This window comes from Cynocephalus volans, chromosome 13 (genome assembly GCF_027409185.1).
Source record: "Cynocephalus volans isolate mCynVol1 chromosome 13, mCynVol1.pri, whole genome shotgun sequence".
NCBI lineage: Eukaryota > Metazoa > Chordata > Mammalia > Dermoptera > Cynocephalidae > Cynocephalus > Cynocephalus volans.
Window position 1 is genome coordinate 110,907,063 of NC_084472.1, and position 19,792 is coordinate 110,926,854.

Sequence of the window (19,792 nt, forward strand, 5' to 3'; positions counted from 1 at the left end):
CAGAGATTTTCTTCATTTTTCAAAATTCTTTTTTTTTTTGTTTGCTTGGGTTATTTCAAAAACAGCACCTTTGAGATAAAAAATTATTGCTTCTGCTTGCTCTAGCCTGCTGCTAAAGCTCTCAAATGCTGTTTTTTTCACTGAATGAGTCTTTCAGATCCAAGAGTTCTGACACATCCGTTTTTACAGTGTTAATCTCTGTAGATTTCCTCCTTCAGATCTTGGACTGTTTTTCTCATTTCATTATGTTGCCTATGTGTCTCTTCTTGTATCTCACTGAGTTTCCCTAAGATTGTTGTTTGGAATTTTTCTTCAGACAGTTCCATGGTTTCTTGTAGATTAGGATCTTGTGTTTGAGAGTTGTTACATTCCTTTGACAGTGCTCTAGTTTTTCTTTCTTTCTTTCTTTTTTTTTTTTTTTTTTTCCCGTATTTCTGGTATCCCTGTGTTGATGTTTGGTTATCTGGTGGAGCAGTTGCTTCTTCAGTTACTTGAGTTTCTTTTGAAGTGAAAGAATCTCTCCTGAAGATTGTTCTATGTTGCCTGTTGGGTAGGATATTTCAATTTTGATTCCACATAGGCTATACAGTTCCAGTGTTTAAGGAATACTCAGGTATTTCAGATAGAGTCAGCAGACTGGGGCGTGCTGACAGGTGTGGTGTGACAGGGGTAATGTGAGATTCTTACAGAGGGCATGACTAAAGAGGGTGCAGCTGGACAGAGGCCACATGGGGCAGTGATCTTGTGGTGGCTGCCTGGTGGCTAAAACCTTCTGTGATGGAGAACATGTGGGGCAGGGCTCTGGAGACTGCTGCAAGGAGGCTTGAAGCCTTTATGATGTAGGATACATGGCTGGGAGGAGACTGCTGAGTCTGCTGTCCAGTGATTCACACGTCCTTGGGTGGGAGCTGCAAGGGCTGAGGGTCTCCAGGCTGGCACTGAGCCTGTGTCACCTCTCACAGGGAGAGCTGGGAGGGGCGGGGCTCCAAAGGCTGGTTTAGGACCATTCAGGCCTCTCCTGGCTAATGCTGTGAAGAGTGAGGCTCTTTGTGCTGGTGACTGGCTGCCGAGGCCTCTCCCAGCTCAAGCTATGGGAGCCAGGACTCCCAGGGCTGGTGTACAGGCACTCAAGTCACTCCCAGTGAGACCCACAAGGGGTGGGGCTCCTGAGGCCTGAGCCAGACCGCTGGGGGCTCTCCTGGTGAAGGTTTTAAGGAGTGGGACTCTGGGTGCTATTGCCAGGGTGCTGAGGGCTCTCCCTGTGACAGTCCTGGGATGTGGGGCTTCTGGGCCCAGCATGAGTCCTGAGGGCTGGGGCACCCGGGTTGGTGGAAGGTCACTCAGGCTGCCCCCGTGAGAGGCAGGGCTCTGGGTGAAAACCATGACGGGTGGAGCCCCCAGGGGCTGAGGCCTCTGCCCGTGAGGGTCGTGGACATGGGGCTCCTGGGGCCAGCATGAGTCACGAGGGCTGGGGCTCCCTGGGCTGCAGCCTCTGCCCGTGAGGGTCGTGGACATGGGGCTCCTGGGGCCAGCATGAGTCACAAGAGCTGGGGCTCCCTGGGCTGCGGCCTCTGCCCATGAGGGTCGTGGACCTGGGGCTGCTGGGGCCAGCATGAGTCACGAGCGCTGGGGCTCCCTGGGCTGTGGCCTCTGCCCGTGAAGGTCGTGGACTTGGGGCTCCTGGGGTCAGTGTGAAAGAGCCCAAGTCCCTCCTGGCAGAAGCACGAATGGGGGGTTGGCAGGGCTGGCGCCCAGGGTCTCCCGTCCCTCCTGGTGGGGCCGTGGAGCAGGGGCTCAGGTCTGCTGCCCGCGGGCTCCAGCCCCGCCGTGGGTGCCTCTCGGGATGGGGCTCTGGACGCTGCGGCGGCCGCGGCGTGGGGCGAGGGGCTGTGCAGTGGCCGCGGTGGCCGCGCCTGCTCCAGTCCCCGTGTCCGGGGCGTTCAGACGGGGTGAGCCGAGCAGCAGCGAGCGCAGGAGGGGGTCCCCACAGACGGAGGTGGCCCTGCCCCGGGCCAGACGGCGGTGGTGACGGCGAGCGGGGCAGGAGGATCGGGCGGCACCCAGAGGTGTTCGGCACCCAGAGGGGACTCAGTGTCTCAGGGGGAACGTCCGCCCCAGCTGGAGCGCCTCGGGGGCAGGTGGCGCGGTCGCAGCGCTGCTCCCCGTCGGCCCCTCCCTCAGGCTCTCACTTCCGACTGAATTTGAGTTTTGTCTTTTTTTCCTTAGTTACTCTGGCTAAGAGTCAATTACGTTGATCTTTTCAGAAAACCAGCTGCCCGTCTCATCGAGTTTTCTGTTTCTCTTACTTTCATCTCCGCTCTGACTTTTGTCATTTACTGTCTTATTCCAGCTGTTGATTTAGTTAGTTCTTCGTCTGGGTTTCCTTGAGGTGTGAAGTCAGCTGTTGCTTTGACATCTTTCTTCTTTTTTATGCTGAGCACTCACTGCTGTGACGTTTTCTCCGGACACCGTTTTTGCTGCGTCCCGCGAACGTCGGCGCGCTGTGCTGTCCGTCACTGCTCTTCGGACACTGTGAACGTTGCGAGCGTTTTCTCTGACCCGCTGGTCACGGCGGAGCTGTTTGGTCCCCACAGCTGCGCGTTTTCCCGTTGCCTTTCTGCTGGTGACTTCAGCGTTATCCCGTTGTTGTCAGAGCTGGGGCTCTCGGTGATTTCAGGCTTCCTGCAGCTTTAGGACGTTTTGTCGCCTGCCTGGCGGCCCACCTTGCAGGACGCTCCGTGTGCTCGGGACGGAGGGTTCTGCAGGGAACGAGCCGGTTCCTTGGGTTATACTAGGGGCGTCTTCTGTTTCCTTATCGACGCTCTGTCCTGCTGTCCCATCCACAACCAAAAGCAGGATGTTAACGTCTCCTTTTACGTCACGTTGCTCTTTATTTCTCAGTTCAGTCCTGTCAATGCTCACGTTATATATTTGAGAGTCTAATGTTAGGTGCAAATGTAATTTTACTTGTATCTTCCTAGTGGACTGTTCTTTATATGATTGTATGGCGCCCTTATTTGTCCCTTGTGAAAGTTCTTGACTCAAAGTCTGTTTCGTTTAAATATGCACATTCTTGTTTTCTTTAACTCTCATTTGCACGGAATGTATTTTTCATGCTTTCACTTTCAGAATAAACAGCATATGTTTGGGTCCCGTTTTCTTTTCTTTTCTTTTTTTTTTTAAAACCAATTTAGCCAATCTATGTCTTTTAATTGCGGAGTCATTCACTTATATTTAAAGTAATTACTGGTATGTAAGGTCTTATTATTGCCATTTTGTTACTTGTTTTATGTGTATTTTGTAGCTTGTTATCTTTCCTTTCCCCCCTTGTAGCCTTTGTTTGTGTTTCATTGATGTTTTTGTAATGACGTGTTTCCATTCCCTTCTGTTTTCCCTTTTTTTATGATTACTTTTGCAATCGCATAAACCATGTTAATGTTATAATGATCTATTTAAACTGATAACTTCACTTCAACTGCATATAAAAACTTTACTCGGTTACATTTCTGCTTTCTCACACTTATGTTATTGATGGCACAAATTAATCTGTTTATATTGCACATATATAAACATAGATTTATAATTACTTATTATGCTTTTGTTTCTAAAATTCCGTATAACTTTGGAAGTGATTTATGCAGCTGCATTTCAATACTACTGGACTCTATATTTGTCTGTATAGTTACCTTTCCCGGGAGTTTTGGGTTTTTGTGTGGTTTGCTGTTGCTGTTTTGCGTCTTCTCATTTCAACTCTAAGGATTCCCTTTAGCGTATTTAGTAGGGCAGATCTGCTGGTGATGAACTCCCTCAGTTTTTGTTTATGTGAATGTTTATTTCTTTTTAATTTTTGAAACACTTTTTTAGATATTGTATTCTTGGTTGGCAGTTTTTATTTCTTTCAGGGTTTTGAATGTATTATTCTACTCATTTCTAATATGCAAGGTTTCTGCTGAGCATTTGACTGATAATTTTGCAAAAGCTCTCTTGTATATAACAAGATGTTTTTTCTATTGTTGCATCTAAGATTGCATTTTGTGACTTTTGACTGTTTAATTATAATATTTCTCAGTGTACCCCTTTTTCAATTTATCTTAGAGTACTTTGAATTTCTTAAATTTGTATGTCTTTTTTCCTCCTCATATTTGAGAAGTTTTTAGTAGTTATTTGTTTTCATTAACATTTATTTTATTTATTTTTGCAATTGAAACAATTGTTCATTCATATTAATGGGGTACAGAGTTCGCTATCAGTACTTGTGTGCAGTATGTGAAGATCAAATCAATATTATAGCATGTTCCTCGTTACAAATTGTACTTATTCTTTGTGCCTTTGCCCCGTTACCTGCTAACCCCTTGTTCCTCCCCCTTTCTCACCTCTGGTAACTAGAGGCCTGTTCTCTCCTTTTGAAATTTCCACGCTATGCTGTGGTCTTTCTTTCTGCCTTTCTTCCCTCTTCTGAGTAAGGAGCTGAGGTATTTCTTTCTGGGCCTCAGCCGTCCTTTGTTGACACGGGCACCTGCCCGTCTTTCTCTTTCTCTCTTTTTGCTTTTATAATGCCTGTGTTTTTCTGCTTGATGGTGACACACACCTCTTAGGCACTGTCTAATTTTTTATTCTTTTTCTCTTTTTTGTTCCTCTAACTTAATAACTTTGAAGGCCCTGTCTTATAGTTTGCCAACTCTTTCTTCTGCCTGGTCAAGAGCTGTCTAGCCCCTCCAGTGAATTTTTAAAATTCAGTTATTGTAGTATTGAGTTCCATAATTTGTTTTGTTCAACTTCATAGCTTTTATCTCTTTGCTGACATTTTCCTTTGCTTGTGTGTCATTTTCCTGATTTTGTTTGTCTATTTGTGCTGTATTTTAGCCCAGTGAGCATCCTTATATGGTTATTTTAAATTCTTTGTCTGGTAATTCCTGTATCCCTATTTGTTTGGGAACAGTTTCTATATATTTAATTTGTTTCTTCGACTGGATCTTCTCTGCTTCTTTGTAGGCCTTGTTATCTTTAGGGGGGGACTTGGGAACTTGAGGAAAAAACCTGTCCACCTCTCCTGCTCTTGACGGTCTGCTTCACACAGAGAGGATCTTCATCTATCAGCTCAGCCTGAGATTCTGGAAACCTCTCGGGCTTTTTCTGGAGATACATTCTTTCTATGCTTTTCCAAGTAATTTCCTAGCTGAAGAGTGTCTTTGCTCAGGAGCTCTCCGGGGTGTCTGTCTGTGGTTCTACAGCCTCCGCCGTTTTGTGGCGAGCCAGGGTACCAGAGCTCTGCCTAATAGACGCGTGGTACCGCAGAGTCTCTGGTGCCAGACCAGGCTGCTCGTGACACCCCTACCCTTGTAACCATTCCTATTTGAGTTTAGATTCAGATGGCATAGAAGTGTGCTCCTTGTTTCCCCGCCAGCAGAAGCCAGCAGTTGGGAGTCATCTCCTGATTACACTGAACTCATGTAGGGACAAGAGTTACAGTGAGCAAAAGCCACAGATTTTCCCCTGATGCAATGAGGTTCTTGGTTACGCGCTGCCTCTGCTGCAGAAGTCTCCTAACTGGGTTATGCATTTCTCAAAGAAAATTGCCTTATATATTGTCACTTTTTCTGCTTTTATTTTTACCTTGGCTTTACCTTTACTTTTACTTTACTCTTGTTTTCATTTTTACTTTACTTTTATCTTTACCGCGAGCAGTTAACACAAGATCTACCCTCTTCACAAAATTTTAAGTGTACAATACACTATTCTTGACTACAAGTACAATGTTATACAAGTTTCTAGGGCTCACGTATCTTTCTTGAGTCACACTGTATGCTCTCTGCTGAGTAAGTCCCTACTTGCCCCTTGTCCCAGTCCCTGGCAACCCCATTCCACTCTTTGATTCTATGAACTTGTGTGTTTTAGATGATCAGTATTTGTCTTTCTGTGACTGGCTTACTTCACTTAGCATAATGTTCTCAAGGTTCGTCCAGGTTGTTCACACTGCAGAAGTTCCCTTTCTCAAAAGGCTAAATAGTATTCCATTGTATGTTTATACTGCATTTTCTTTATCCATTCATCTGTGATGCATATTTGGATTGGTTCTCATCTTGGATATTATGAAAAATGCTGCGATGAACCTGTGCATGCTAATATTTCTTCAAAATCCTGATTTTAATTATTTTGGATAAATACTCAGAAGTACGTCTCCTGGATTATTATGATAATTCTATTTTTGTTTGTTCAGGAACCTTCATACTGTCCTCCATAGTGGCTGCACCATTTTGCATTCCCACACATACTATGGAAGTGTTCCAATTTCTCTATATTCTTGCCAATACATGTTGTATTTTTTCTTTTTTAATAATAGTCGTTGTGACAGGTGTGGGTTGATATCCCATTGTGGTTTGATTCGGATTTTACCAATGATTAGTGACATTGAGCATTTTCTTTATACCTATTATTTTCCATCTGTATATCTTCTTTAGTAAGATGGCTTTGCAGATCTTTTGACCATTTAAAAACTTTTTTGTTTCTCATTGTTGTTTTACAAATTTTGGGTGTGTTTTAATTTTTCCCAATGTATAGCTTGTTCTTTTACAATTTTTTAAATAATATTTTTCTTAGAGCTAAGTATTTTCACTTAAATGAGGACCAAAGTATTGTTATTTTTCTTTTATGGATTGTGCTTTTTCTGTCATATCTAAAAACTTATCACCGACACCAAGTGCACAGAGGTTTACTCCTTTATTGCCCTTGGTGAAATGAGTATACTTATATCTTCTTCTCTAATTTTGAAGTAATATTTCTTAACTATTGCTTCTTCTTTGTTTTCTTTATTCTTGCCTACTTAAATTCTTATCTGTTTTCGAAAATTCTGGAAATAGCACCTCTGTTTCTTATTTACTCTTGCAGATCTTCCGCTTTTAAAATCACTGTGAATTTAATTATCAAAAACTTTCTTAGCTTTGATGTTCAATCTCACTAATTTATCCTTCAGATAAATTGTGTATTCAGGAAATGGTTTACTTAAAATGCTGTGTAATTAATTGGTTCATTTTCATAATTATCTTTTCTTCCTTCAGTGAGAACTATCTGCTCTTCTTCACATGCTAGCAGTGCAATATACTGGTAAAGCACATGACCTCTCTGTCAAGCCCTAACATTCATTAGATGTGTCATCTTGGGAAATTTACTTAAGCACTTTTTCTCAGAATAAAAAATTATGTTTTTTGTGAAGATAAAGATGTTAGAAAAACATATAGAGTACTTAAGAGAGTGCTAGGCATATGATAGACACTCATGAACTGCTAGAAAATTTTAGAAATAGTGTTCTATTACACCTAATCCCTAGTCCTTGGGTTTAATACCCACTGTCTTATAAGGATATTAAATATACTTATATTAAGGTCCTATTTTATTTAAATACTTTCTGGTTTTCTCAGGAGTAATTTTTCTCATTTGCTGAATTTGTTATCTTCTCTTCTTGGTGGAGACATTTCTCACAAGTTAAATGTTTGGTTTTTTTCTTATGTACTTGCCATGGTAGTTTAGATTTTGTCAACTTTCTGCTGCCTCTGTTTTGCATTCAACTGGGGCTAATGCATTGGATCTGCTGTCGTAGCTTACATTAGATTTAGGGGAATAAGATTTGCCTCGGGTCTGGGTTATTAGCAGGTGGATTTCTGAGTCTGTGTGCTCCTTGTACTGTCTGGGTGTTTAGAGTCATAAGCAGCACTGCCCTATTTCTCTCTACCAAGTCCACAAACTCTGTTCCAGCTTAAAATCAGACATCTGTCTTGTAAAGAAACTATAGATTTTCTAGCAGAGATGTTTATCTGAATTTGTGGACACAGTCCGATTACTCTGCCTGTGAGATTCTATAGATACCATCACAGTAGGATGATGAACATAATTACTACTCAGTCTCATTCCTGGAGCTGTGGCATTCCTCACAGGCTTTTGTCTGCTTTCAGTCTCTCAGGTTTTTTTTTTTTTTCCTTATAGCTTTATGTTGAGTTGCTAAATGTTTTTAAGTATATGTGGTAGTGTATATCTATGTCTATATCAGTACTTATAAATTTGTTATTGGTTCATTCTGTTTGGTCTGGAATATAAACCAATAGGCATGTCTTATTCTTTTTGTCTAAAAAATTATATGTTTTGCTAAATAAAAGCAATTAATATAGTATTAATAATGTTAAAATTACATATTTTTCAAAATGTACTCTTCTTTTTTTCAAAAAGTTATCTCTATGCATTAAATTGATTATACTGTTCCTGAAGTTATCAAGATACTAAATTTTACTATTTAGTGTAATAAATTCTGAAGAATATTTTTATTTTTTAATGGACTAAATCTTTCTTGTTAACTTGTGTGAAAAATACTGTTTTACTTTGCATGTTTCTGATTATTAAATCATCTTTATTGATTTGCTTTATTTTAGGTGATTTATGTCATGACAATTGATGGAAAACCATATACTCTGCATCTCATAAAACAGTAAGATATGATTTTCCCTTTAAGGAAAACAGAAAGTTTTAAGCTTGGATTTTACTGTTTTAAAGATTTTGCACAGTATTTACATTTAGGAAGGCAACATAGTGCAGACTTGTTTTATCAACCCACTTTTCAATTTAGAATTCATTGGTTCATGAATATTAGATCTACGAAGCCCTTGCATTTAAATTTTCCAGCTTGACATTTTCAAGTTAAGAAATAAGCTACCTATTTGTAAATCTCCAACTGAGTATAAGCCATTGAACCGCCAAACTGCAAGTTACATTAAGTGTGTCTGATGTGAAATCAAAGTTACACATAAAGTGATTATTGTGGGAAATTTAACTAGTGGCATGCTTTTTATGACGTATTAATTGTATATATGTTTATTTTTAACAACTTTATTGAATTTATTTTACATGTAAAATTCATCAGAGTGTAAATTAATGATGTTAATAACTTTATGCAGTGTTGAAACCATCAACTTTAGAACGTTTGTCTCCCAATATAAGACCCCTCACGTCATTTCATAGTTAATCTCTGTTCTCACCCACAACTTCAGGCAACAATCAATCTACTTTCTGTATCCTAATTTGTATATTTTCAACATTTCATATAAATACAATCAAATAGCCTCTTCTCTGCCTGCATCTTTAAAAATATATGTTTGTAATAGCTGCTCCTTGTTTGCCCGCATCTTTGTCGTTGGACAGGGCTAGAGAAAATTATTCTCACTTAATTCATGTCTTTCCTACTTAATTCAGGTTTACTAAGCTCATGTTGGTCTTTGGTGCCTCTATAACTCCACTAAACATGTTTTATGGTAAGGTCATTAGTGTTCTTAATGTTTTTGAATGCCATGGACACTTTTTAGTCTTCATTTTTACTGATCAATTACAGCACTTGGCACAGGTGATAAGTGTCTCCCCTGTTAATACTTCCTTTGGCTTCCAGGATACCACAGTCTTGGTCCTGGCTTGTCTGCTACCATTGTGATGACCCCTTCTCTCTGTGTCTGTCTCTCCCTTTCTCTCTCTCATTTCTTTCTTTCTTTCTTTTTCTTTCAGATTTCTTCTCATGTCTTGAATTTTGAATCTTGTTTTCCTAGTTATATTTAATCACTTGGTTATTTCATTTACTGTCGTGGATTTAAATTTATACCATTACCTCCTCGCTCTCCAATGAATGCCGTATTCATTTACATGACTGCTTATTTGATGACCGAGTGCTTACTATAATTCTCATAGGTAACATGTTCAAACGGAGCTTTTGAGTATCTTTCCAAATTTATCTTTCTCATAACTGTCTCAGTAAATGGAAACTTTTCTTTCAATTTCTCAGAACTAAACAATCCTTGTAGTCTTCTTTGACGTCTTTCTTTGCTTTGTTTCCCCCATACCCAATGGTCTATTAAGTCCCGTGTGTTCTCCCTTCAGATATATCCAGACCTGGACGTCCCCCACTCCTGCGGCCCTTCCGCCAGCCACCCTCCTGTGTTGCCTGGATGGCTTCAATCGCCTTCTGACTGGTCCCCCTCTTTTCTTATTTGCCCTGCACATTATTCTCAACACAGCGTTCAGTCCGATTCTATTAAATCCTTGATCTGATACTTTCTCTCCTGCTCAAACTCTGCAGTGACTTCTCATCTCTGTGGCATCAGATCTTACTACTGTCTCTTCTTCACTCCAAATTCCACTCCAGGGAAATTGCCCCTTAGATGTTCTTTACATGCACAAAGCATATTTCCACTCTGGGGTCTTTGCACTGTCTTTTACCTCTTTCTACAATAGCATTTCTGTGAAAGTCCAAGTGGCTCGTTCTTCATGACTTCCATCATCTACCCAGTGATCCTTTCTAAGCCATCCTGTCTTCATTTGATAACCACCAGCCCCCACCCAGGCCTTATCATCATATAAGATGATGGCACTATGTGTCCCTGGCTGTCACGAAGACCGAGGATTTCTGGTTTTTGTTTATTGCTATATCCCAGCTCCTTGGAGAGGGTCTTTCAGATAACAGACACTCAGCAAATGTTTGTTGAATGAATTCATGCACAGCTGCATGCATATCTGATGCAGAGGAGTCTCAGAGTCTATTCCAGAGTTAAGAAATCCTGAACTCCGATATGCTACTTCTATGAATTTTAACTCTTACGCCACACTAAAATTACTCTAAATCATGTCATTATAAGAATTCTGTGCAATTAATGTATTTTTGTTATTTTAATGTTTATATTCACATTAAATTCATAACTCAAACTTTATTTATTTTTTTTAGCTCATTCATACCCCAGAACTTCTTGATTTATATGTATAATGAAAGTGGATCTTTGCATTCTGAGTCTCCATATGTTACGGTAAGAGCCAGATGTCTTAGATATTTATTATGTTTCTTTCTTAAATGGACATATCATTACCATTAGGATATATTGTCCTATGTTGACAGTTTAATAAAAATGTTTTATTCTAAATAACTCTGGCTGGTTATATGGTTGACTGTTATACATAGAAATGGCATGAAATAGAGAAGAAACCCAGGTACAGGAGAATTCTCGTGGGCACAAAATAAACAGAGGTGGTACAAAATGAACAGAGCTGTCAAAAATCTTTTCTCCTGAAAATTTGCATTAACAATTCTGTATAGTTTATAATCTTCTTATTAAGTCTGTTAATGTCTTGAGTCTTCTGAAATGTTTGGCAATACATTTTTGACATATGAAGCATTTATATATTTAACTTACTATTCTGTTTTTCAGACGCATTGCCATTACCAAGGATATGTTGTAGAATTTCCAAACTCAGTTGTAACACTCAGTATCTGTTCTGGTCTCAGGTAATAGCATCTTTTTTTTTTTTTAATTGAAACATAATTGATTATGTATATTGGTGAGGTACAGAGTTGAATATCAATATCTGTGTATAATATATAATGATTAAATAGGGATAATTAGTATATCCATCATTACAAATGTAATTATTCTTTGTGTCTGTTAACAAATTTCTCACTAACCCCTCTCCTCTCCCCTTTTCTTACCTCTAGTAACCATAGTTCTCTCCTTTTGAAAGTTCAATGTATTATTGTGATTTTCTTTCTTTCTTTCTTTCTTTCTTTTTCTCTTTCTTTCTTTCTTTCTTTTCTTTCTTTTCTTTCATTTCTTTTCTTTTTCCTCATAGCTTCCACATATGAGTGAGGACATGAGGTATTTCACTTTCTGTGCCTGGCTTATTTCATTTACAGAATTTTCCCCAAGCTGATCCATGTTTCTGTGAATGGCAGAATTTGATTAGTTTTCTATGGCAGAATAGTATTCCATTGTATATTTGGGTATACACACAGCAGTAGGATTGCTGAATCATATGGCAGTTCTGTCTGTATTTGTTTGAGAAAACTCCATACTGTTTTCCTCAATGGGTGAGATATCTCAGTGTGGTTTTGATTTGCATTTCCCTGATGGTTAGTGACTTTGAGCATTTTTTATTGTACCTGTTGGCCATTTGAATGTTTTCCTTTGAGAAATGTCTATTCAGCTGCCTTGCCATTTTTTAATTGAATTATTTGTGGATTTTTGTTTTTTTCTTTTTTTTACCTTTATGTTGTTTGAGATCCATGTATATTCTGGATATTAATCCCTTGTCAGATATATAGCTTGCACATGTGTTCTCTCATTCTGTATGTTGTCTTCTCACTGAGTTGATTGTTTCCTTTGCTGTGCAGAAGCTTCTTAGTTTGATATAATTCCAATTGTTTATTTTTTCCTTTCGTTGCCTGTGCTTTTGAGGTCTTATTAATAACGTCTTTGCGAAGTCCTACATTCTCCAGTGTTTCCCCTGTATTTTCTGTAGGAGTTTTATAGTTTCAGGTCTTATATTTAAGTTTTTAATCCATTTTGAGTTGATTTTGTTATCTGGTGAGAAGTGCGAGTCAACGTGGATGTGCAGTTTTCCCAGGACCATTCACTGAAGATGCAATGGAGAGGGACCATTCCTCTCCCCGATGTACGTTCTTCGTGACTTTAATAAAGCTGAGCTGACTGTAAGTACGTGGATTGATTCCTGGCTTTTCTATTCCAATCCATTGGTCTGTGTGTTGATTTCTATGCGTGTACCGTGCTCCTACACTATCACGTGGTTACCATAGCTTAGCAGTGTCATTTGAAGTCAGGTTCTATAATGCCTGTGGCTTTATTTTTATTATTCAGGATTGCTTTTGCTGTTTGGGGCCTTTTGTTACTCCATGTGAATGTTAGGATTGTTTTTTCTATTTCTGTGAAGAAAGTCTTGAGTATTTTGGTGGGAATGTCATTAAATCTGCAGACTGCTTTGAGTGGTATGGAAATTTTCACAATGTTCATTCTTCTAATTCATAAAGATGGAATGTCTTTCTATCTTTTTGTATCCTCTTTAATTTCTTCCAGCAGTGATTTGTAGTTCTTGCAGACATTTTTAACCTCTTTGGTTAAATTTATTCCTAGGTTATTTTTTGTTATTTTGTTTTTGGTTTTGGTTTTGGTAGCTATAGTAAATGGGCTTGCTTTCTTGATTTTCTTTTTTCCTGCTACTTTGTTGTGGAATATAAAAATGCAACTGATTTTTGTATACTGATTTTGTATCCTGCAACTTTTCTGAATTTGTTTATCAACTTTAAGAGTCTTTTGATTGTCTTTAGGTTTTTCTATACATAAGATCATGTCATCTGCAAACAGGGACAATATGACTTTGTCTTTTCCAATTTGGATGCTCTTCATTTTTCCCTTGCCTGATTGCTCTTGCTTGTACGCTCAATACTATGTTAAATAGGAGTGGTGAGAGTGGCATCCTTGTTTTGTCCCTCTTCTCAAAAGAAATACTTTCAATTTTTCCCCATTCAGGGTGTTACTGGCTGTAGGTTTGTCATATACGGCTTTTATTGTATTGAGACACTTTCCTTCTACAGCTAATTTGATGAGAGTTTTTATCATGAAGGGTATTTGAATTTTGTCAAATGCTTTTTCTGTGTCTATTGCGATAATTGTGTGGTCTTTGTCCTTAACTTTGTTGATGTGGTACATCACATATATTGACTTGTGTATGTTGAACCATTCTTGCATCCCTGGGATGAATCCCACTGGATCATGGTGTATAATCTTTTTGATGTGCTGTTTTATTCTGTTTACTAATATCTTGTTGAGTATTTTTGCATCTTTGTTCATCAAGGATAGTGGCCCTTAGCTTTCTTTTGTTGTTGTGTCTTTGTCTGACTTTGGCATCAGGGTGATGCTGGCTTTATAAAATGAGTTTGGGAGAATGGTCTGTGTTTCAATTTTTTGGAATAGTTTGTAAAGGATTGGTGTTAATTCTTTAAAGATGCTAGAATTCAGCAGTGAAGCATCATATGGTGCTGGGATTTTCTTTGTTGGGAGACTAGTGATTACTGCATCAATCTCACTGCTTGGTATTTGTCTGTTCATGTTTTCTATTTCTTCTTGGTGTAGTCTTGGCAGTTTGTATGTGTCCAGAAATTTATCCATTTCTTCCAGGTTGCACTCATTTACTTCTTTCCTGTTTTCTCCTGCCTGGTAAAACACAGGAACACTTAGATCTGGGCAAGGTGGAGCTGGTGGTACCTGGGCTGGGTGGTGAGAGCAGGGATGTCTGCAGCAAGGAGAAGGATGACTTGTTGTGCAGGGAGACAGGAGCACCGATGATGGGAGGGGGCAGGAGTGGCAGAGGCTGGGGTGGAGACATGGGCAGTGGCCTTGGGGCGGGACAATGTCAGTGGCCACTGAGGAAGTGCTCATGGCAGAGCAGATTCTTTTCACTGTGAGGAACAATTCCTCCTATGCTGATTCCGGTGTCAGAAATGTGGCAGCTGAAGTCGTGCGTCTCTTTCCCCTCTCTATGCCACCCTCCTGGGTTTTTCTCCACAGGGTTCTCACCAGATTCCTGCTGCCCCCCATGCCTCCCACTGATGCCCTCTTTAGTACTTAGCTGTTCACTCCTTGTTTTGGTCTTTGTCTGTGGTAGGAGCACACCTGGGCTCCTCTGTTCCACCATTTGCCTCTCCTCAGGTAATAGCATCTTACAGGATGTCAGTGTGTGGAGAATTTAGGATGTACTTTAAGATGAAACTTAGTGACTAGCAGACACAAATCTTTCTTTAAGAGAAATCCAAATCTGAAAGTTCTTTTTATGATGGTCTTACTTTTATTGATATTAATAGTAATACCTGGACTTAAGTGCTAATTTAAATAAAATCAACTCAGGGAATTCTGAATGGATATATTTTCAGGACATTTTACAGAAAGGGATAGTTTCACAAAAGGAAACTTTAGAACATCTCCCTAAATATTATTGTTGCATTCTCTGTCATTATCTCAAGAAGTGATGGGAAATGGCATTAATTAGTTACCTGAGTATAACAGGCACTTATAGTATGCTTTCAGTTTAGTGCCAGACATGAAACAGCTAATTAAGAAGATCCCTCAAAGGTAAGTGTCAGGATAAGTGGTTTTCATCATTGATACTGGGAAACTTACTTATGACAAGTTCATCAGAGGAGAAAGAATCCATAGCCCAGAAAAAGGCTCTAACTTTCCTTTGTTGCAGTTACTTGATTTCCAAATTTTATTCATGTAAACTCAGAAAATTGCAATTCTCTGATTGTAGTTTTCATAGATATCAACCTCTTTAGATATCCACCCTACATACCTGCTTTTCCTTATTTTAATCTTTGTAAGAACAGGAACTTTACTCTTAGAATTCTCAACAAATATCTTGGTTCCTGGCAAAACTTAGCCTTAATTAATATACCTTGAATGAATCTGATTACTTTCTAGAAATTACAAAATACTCTTTGCTACATTTAGTTCTTTCAAATGTGAACAAAACTTAAGGAGATGTGGTGGCTGTTACTAGTAGTAGACTGCAAAAAACAAATAGGAAAAAAGTGGTTTTAAAACATGTTTTTTACTATGGTTTCTTATTTCTCACACCATTTCAGATTAGAGCTTTGATGGGATTATTTGCAGGATTTTTACAATGAGTGTCTTCTGAATACTTAGGGGATTTCTTCAGTTTGAAAATATCAGCTATGGAATTGAACCACTGGAATCTTCAGCAAGATTTGAACATATAATTTATCAAGTGAAAAATTACGATTCAGATATTCCAGGGTTAGCAGAAAATTATAGCAGTATTTGGCAGAAAGACCATCTCTATAAAGTTCATCTGAGCGCACAGGTAACTGTGACGGTTCTGATGTTATGACTTACTAGGAGATTTTTTAATCTTACTTTTGTAGATTTTTTTAATCAGGAAAGGAAACTAGCTAGCTGCTGTGTAGAAATATTAAATTGTGTATTATTTTCTCTGCCTTTAAATAAAATTCTGTCTTAAATATATAGAATTTATATAATAATATATTTCAAGTTTATTGTTTGATGTACATTATGCAATATTTATTTTCTATATCTTATCAAACAAAATGCATGTTATTGAAAAAGTTTAGAAATTCAGGAAGAACAGAGCAAAAGAGTATAAAAAGTCTGCATTCTTCCTATATTTCTAAACTTTGGTTAATTTCAAGAGTTTTGAAAAAGTTGATTCTGACACTCTTTGCCATTTCCCTTGTTTGTTTTATGTAGAAGTTTTGGAGGGTCTCAGAACTCTGATTTTCACTGATGTCACTTTATTTTATGAATTTTATATGCCATGTACTTGTAAGCATTTAATATAACATGTATTTTAATTTCCCTTGTTATTCTTCCATTGACCCATGGGACATTTAGAAGTGTGCATATTTGGGGATTTTCCAGATATGTTTGGTATTAATTTTAAATGTCATTTCATCATGTTCTGATAATGTACATACTTTGAAAAGTTTCTGGGAAAATAAAACTGAAAGGTAATAAGAATGTTTCCGTGAACTTTTTGAAGTGTCCTTATATTCAGCTTTAGTCTGTATGTTTCTCTGTATACTCAGCTGTTTTGTGTACGGTCCTGCAGACGTGAAGGGTTAGTAATCTTGATTCTTATTTGGTTTTAGAATAGGGCTTTTAGGTAAATGCATATATAGGGAAAACACCCTCGGATAGGAGACGGAAGTCTACAGATAGAGGGCAAAAGCCCATTTAATCAATTCTAGTTAAATAATGTTGATTCTCATTTGATTTTTGGAATAGGGTTCTAAGGTAAATACATATTGGGGCAAAAGCCCTTGCGTAGGGGGCTACAGCCCACAGGCAGCTGGGCCGCAGCCCATCTAACCAACTCTAATCACTGCTTAGGTAAGGGACTGTATACTTTAATAATTTTAGAGCTGACAGACGGTTGTCATACTGATCCTGTTAAGAAATTTTAAGAATTGCTGAAGGAAAAGATGTGAAAAAAATATTTGCTAGGGGCAAGCTGTCTGTTGGGGGAAACTTTAGAGATAATTGTACTTAGATTTTATCATAAGAATGTAACTTTTATTTAAGGAGAGTTTGTACTTTAGATAATGAGCAAATTTGACCAACTTAGCTTTTCACTAATTGTACTTTGGAATGTCACTTTGTTTATTTTACTGATGTTACTAGTTTCCATTGTTAAGCTATACTTAGCCATAGATAACTTTTGTAACACTGCCCATGTCCTTGTGTACTTGTGTAATGACTGAATCAACTGAATTTTCTTGTGAAACGTCCTTGTCTTTACAATAAAAGAGAGAAGCTAACTTTGAGTGGTTGCTGTACCCAGTTTGCTCTGGGATGCTGTCCCTTTGGGCTTCTCAATGCATTCATGGTGCTTTGAGTAAATCCTTTTTTCATCTCCATCACACAGTGAGAAGTGTAACATACAGATGTCCATTAGATTAATTTGTTTGCTTTGTTCAATACTACTATTGCCTACATATTATGGGTTTTTTGGGGGGGTGTGGGGTGGCCCAGGGAATTCATTGTTTATTTCTTTTGTCATACTACTCTTCTTGTAAGAAATTTTTAAGCTTTGTTCTGCATTTTAAATTTTGAAGTGATGTATCATTATTAATTGTTACATTAAAGTAATCCAAAACAAGTTTGACCAAAGTTCACTATTTACTTTCAGACTTTCATCAGTTTTGTCTAGAAGTTTGTGAGAAAATCATAAGAGCTATCTCTCAGAGGCAAGCAGAGAGAACACCTTTCTCTTTGCTAGATTATCTCCAATTGCAAAGTAACACCTTACTAAGAACAGAATGCAAGGATACTCAATAATCGAATATAAGTTTTAGACCCATGTGGATAGGGACAGATCTCCTTTCTGTCTTGGGTGGTCTGGGTAGAAGTATTTGATGTTGAACTTACTATCTGATCTTACATGTTGTATAATCTTTTCCATTAGAGCCTTTAACATATGTCTGATAGCTATAATATCTGTGTCATGCATCAGTCTATTCTCATGATTACTGTGTTTCTCAAAATTTCTTTTGCCTGTTTGTGTTCCTTTTTATTATTATTTTATTGAAAGCCAGACATGTTTCATTAGGCAGTAGATACTAAACTAATATTTTTTAGGCTTGGAGAAAAGTGCGTGCTTTCTTCTTTCAGGTCTTTAGTTTGAAAGGTTGTGTTAATCTAGTGAGAAAGTAGGTTCATTTGACATTCGTTGTTTCTATGACTATCCTCAGTGCACCAGAAGCTTCACATTCCTCTGGTGATAGCTTGTGTTGACAGTGAGCAATAATTTGTTACAGAAATGCCTGTCAACTGCTTGACTTTGAATTTCTACACTTGGTTTTGTTTACTTTCTTTTCAGAAAAAATCTGTCCACTAGAGCCTGCTGTTATCTCCACTGTTTTTTTTTTTTTTTCCTTGACATTTTAATACAGGACGTGGTCTTGGCATGAGACAGAGAACGGGGCACTTTCTGATGTTATGAATGAGACTCATTGCGAGGCAGGCACTATGAACCTTGGTATGGGGATGTGGTCTTCACAAATGTTCATGTTCCTTCTCCAGATGTAATGCAAGTATTTCTTCCCCTGCCTCCATCCAGAGGTAGAACTTTTTTTCCTTCTTCCTTCCCCAGCTTTAATGGGTTTCACAAGTGCCTTTAGGCTACAAACCTCTTTGCACTCTCCCTTGAAGATTAAGTCTTTGAATCACAAAAGAGATAGAGGAAATGGGTTTGGGCAGTTTCTGCAGTGGCTGACATTCCTCCAGCAAGCACTATGATGGAATCTTTTTTACTCCTCTCTCCAGTCTTCGTTGTGAGTAGCTTGTGGGATTTCTGGAGAAAAAGCCTGGAAAGAGCTACAAAACCAACTACCTTTATGGTTTCCAGAGACTTTACACTTTTATGCCAGCACAAGCTTAGGCTGTAGAAATTGAGCCAGATTTTTTAGCTGAATGTACTTACCAGTTTACATGGCACCTGGTGTCACCCACAGCAGGTATGTAAATATTTGGTTCCTGTCACACCTGCAGGCACATTTTATTCTCCACATTTTGGTTAAAAGTTTGATCTGCAATCTCCTCTTTTTGAAGGATTTAATAGAAATTGTTAATATGCATTTTGTCTAACTTTTACCCCGCTACCCTTTTACGTGTGATAGCCATGCACTTCTCAGTTTTCTATATCTCTCATCTGAATCCTGAAACCTGAAAGAAAGGTTTTTTTTTTTTTTCTTTTCACCGTAAATGCTTTTGGCAGCAGTTAGCTAAAATGTAAAGTATTTAATGAGAAAAATTACTGCTATAATTTGATTTATCAAGATATTTGATAACGGGAGAGTGACTTTACCAACATGCTGGAAGAGGAAGTTCCTGACTCCTTCCACCCATGATTCACCAAATAAACATCCATCCACTGATAGAAAGTCAGAGACCAATGGAGAGATTTCTGCCCACCAGACAACTAAGAAAATATCTACATGGGATGATAGGAAAAGCCAAGTCACACTTGGCACCTAACCACAAAACCGAGAAAATGATTCCCAACACTCAGTTTCTTCCTGTAGAGATGAGGGCCTGGACATCACATACAGGACTGTAATCCCAAGTTTCTGCATGGTTTGATGCTTAATTCACCAGCAGTGAGAGTAGAGGGGTGAGAAACATGTGCATCTCTCCAGACCACAGGAAATGATGCAATGGTTTAATATAGAGTGTGGGTTCTTTAAAGGACTCCATCCTCTTGGATGAAGAAGGGCCTTAAAAAATCAGCCTCTGTCTCCCTCTGGAAGAAGTCTACAAACCACCCACTCCCAGCAACTGTCTGACTGCCTGGTCTCTAACTAACGTGCACCAGGGAGTTTAAGAAATGATCAATTATTAACCCACTGCCATTCTAGAAGGAGTTTGCACTCACACCAAGCACCCAGCTC

General features: G+C 38.8%; 1 protein-coding gene across 1 annotated transcript in view; it reads left to right on the forward strand.

The window, feature by feature from the left end:
- Positions 1 to 2,430: 2,430 nt before the first annotated feature.
- LOC134361754 (disintegrin and metalloproteinase domain-containing protein 18-like) overlaps positions 2,431 to 19,792 on the forward strand; it is a 129,695-nt gene continuing 112,333 nt past the window's right edge. The window contains 5 exon segments of the mRNA XM_063076732.1: positions 2,431 to 2,667; positions 8,418 to 8,473; positions 10,748 to 10,826; positions 11,226 to 11,302; positions 15,510 to 15,687. Of these exon segments, the coding sequence (XP_062932802.1) occupies positions 2,431 to 2,667; positions 8,418 to 8,473; positions 10,748 to 10,826; positions 11,226 to 11,302; positions 15,510 to 15,687 (627 nt within the window).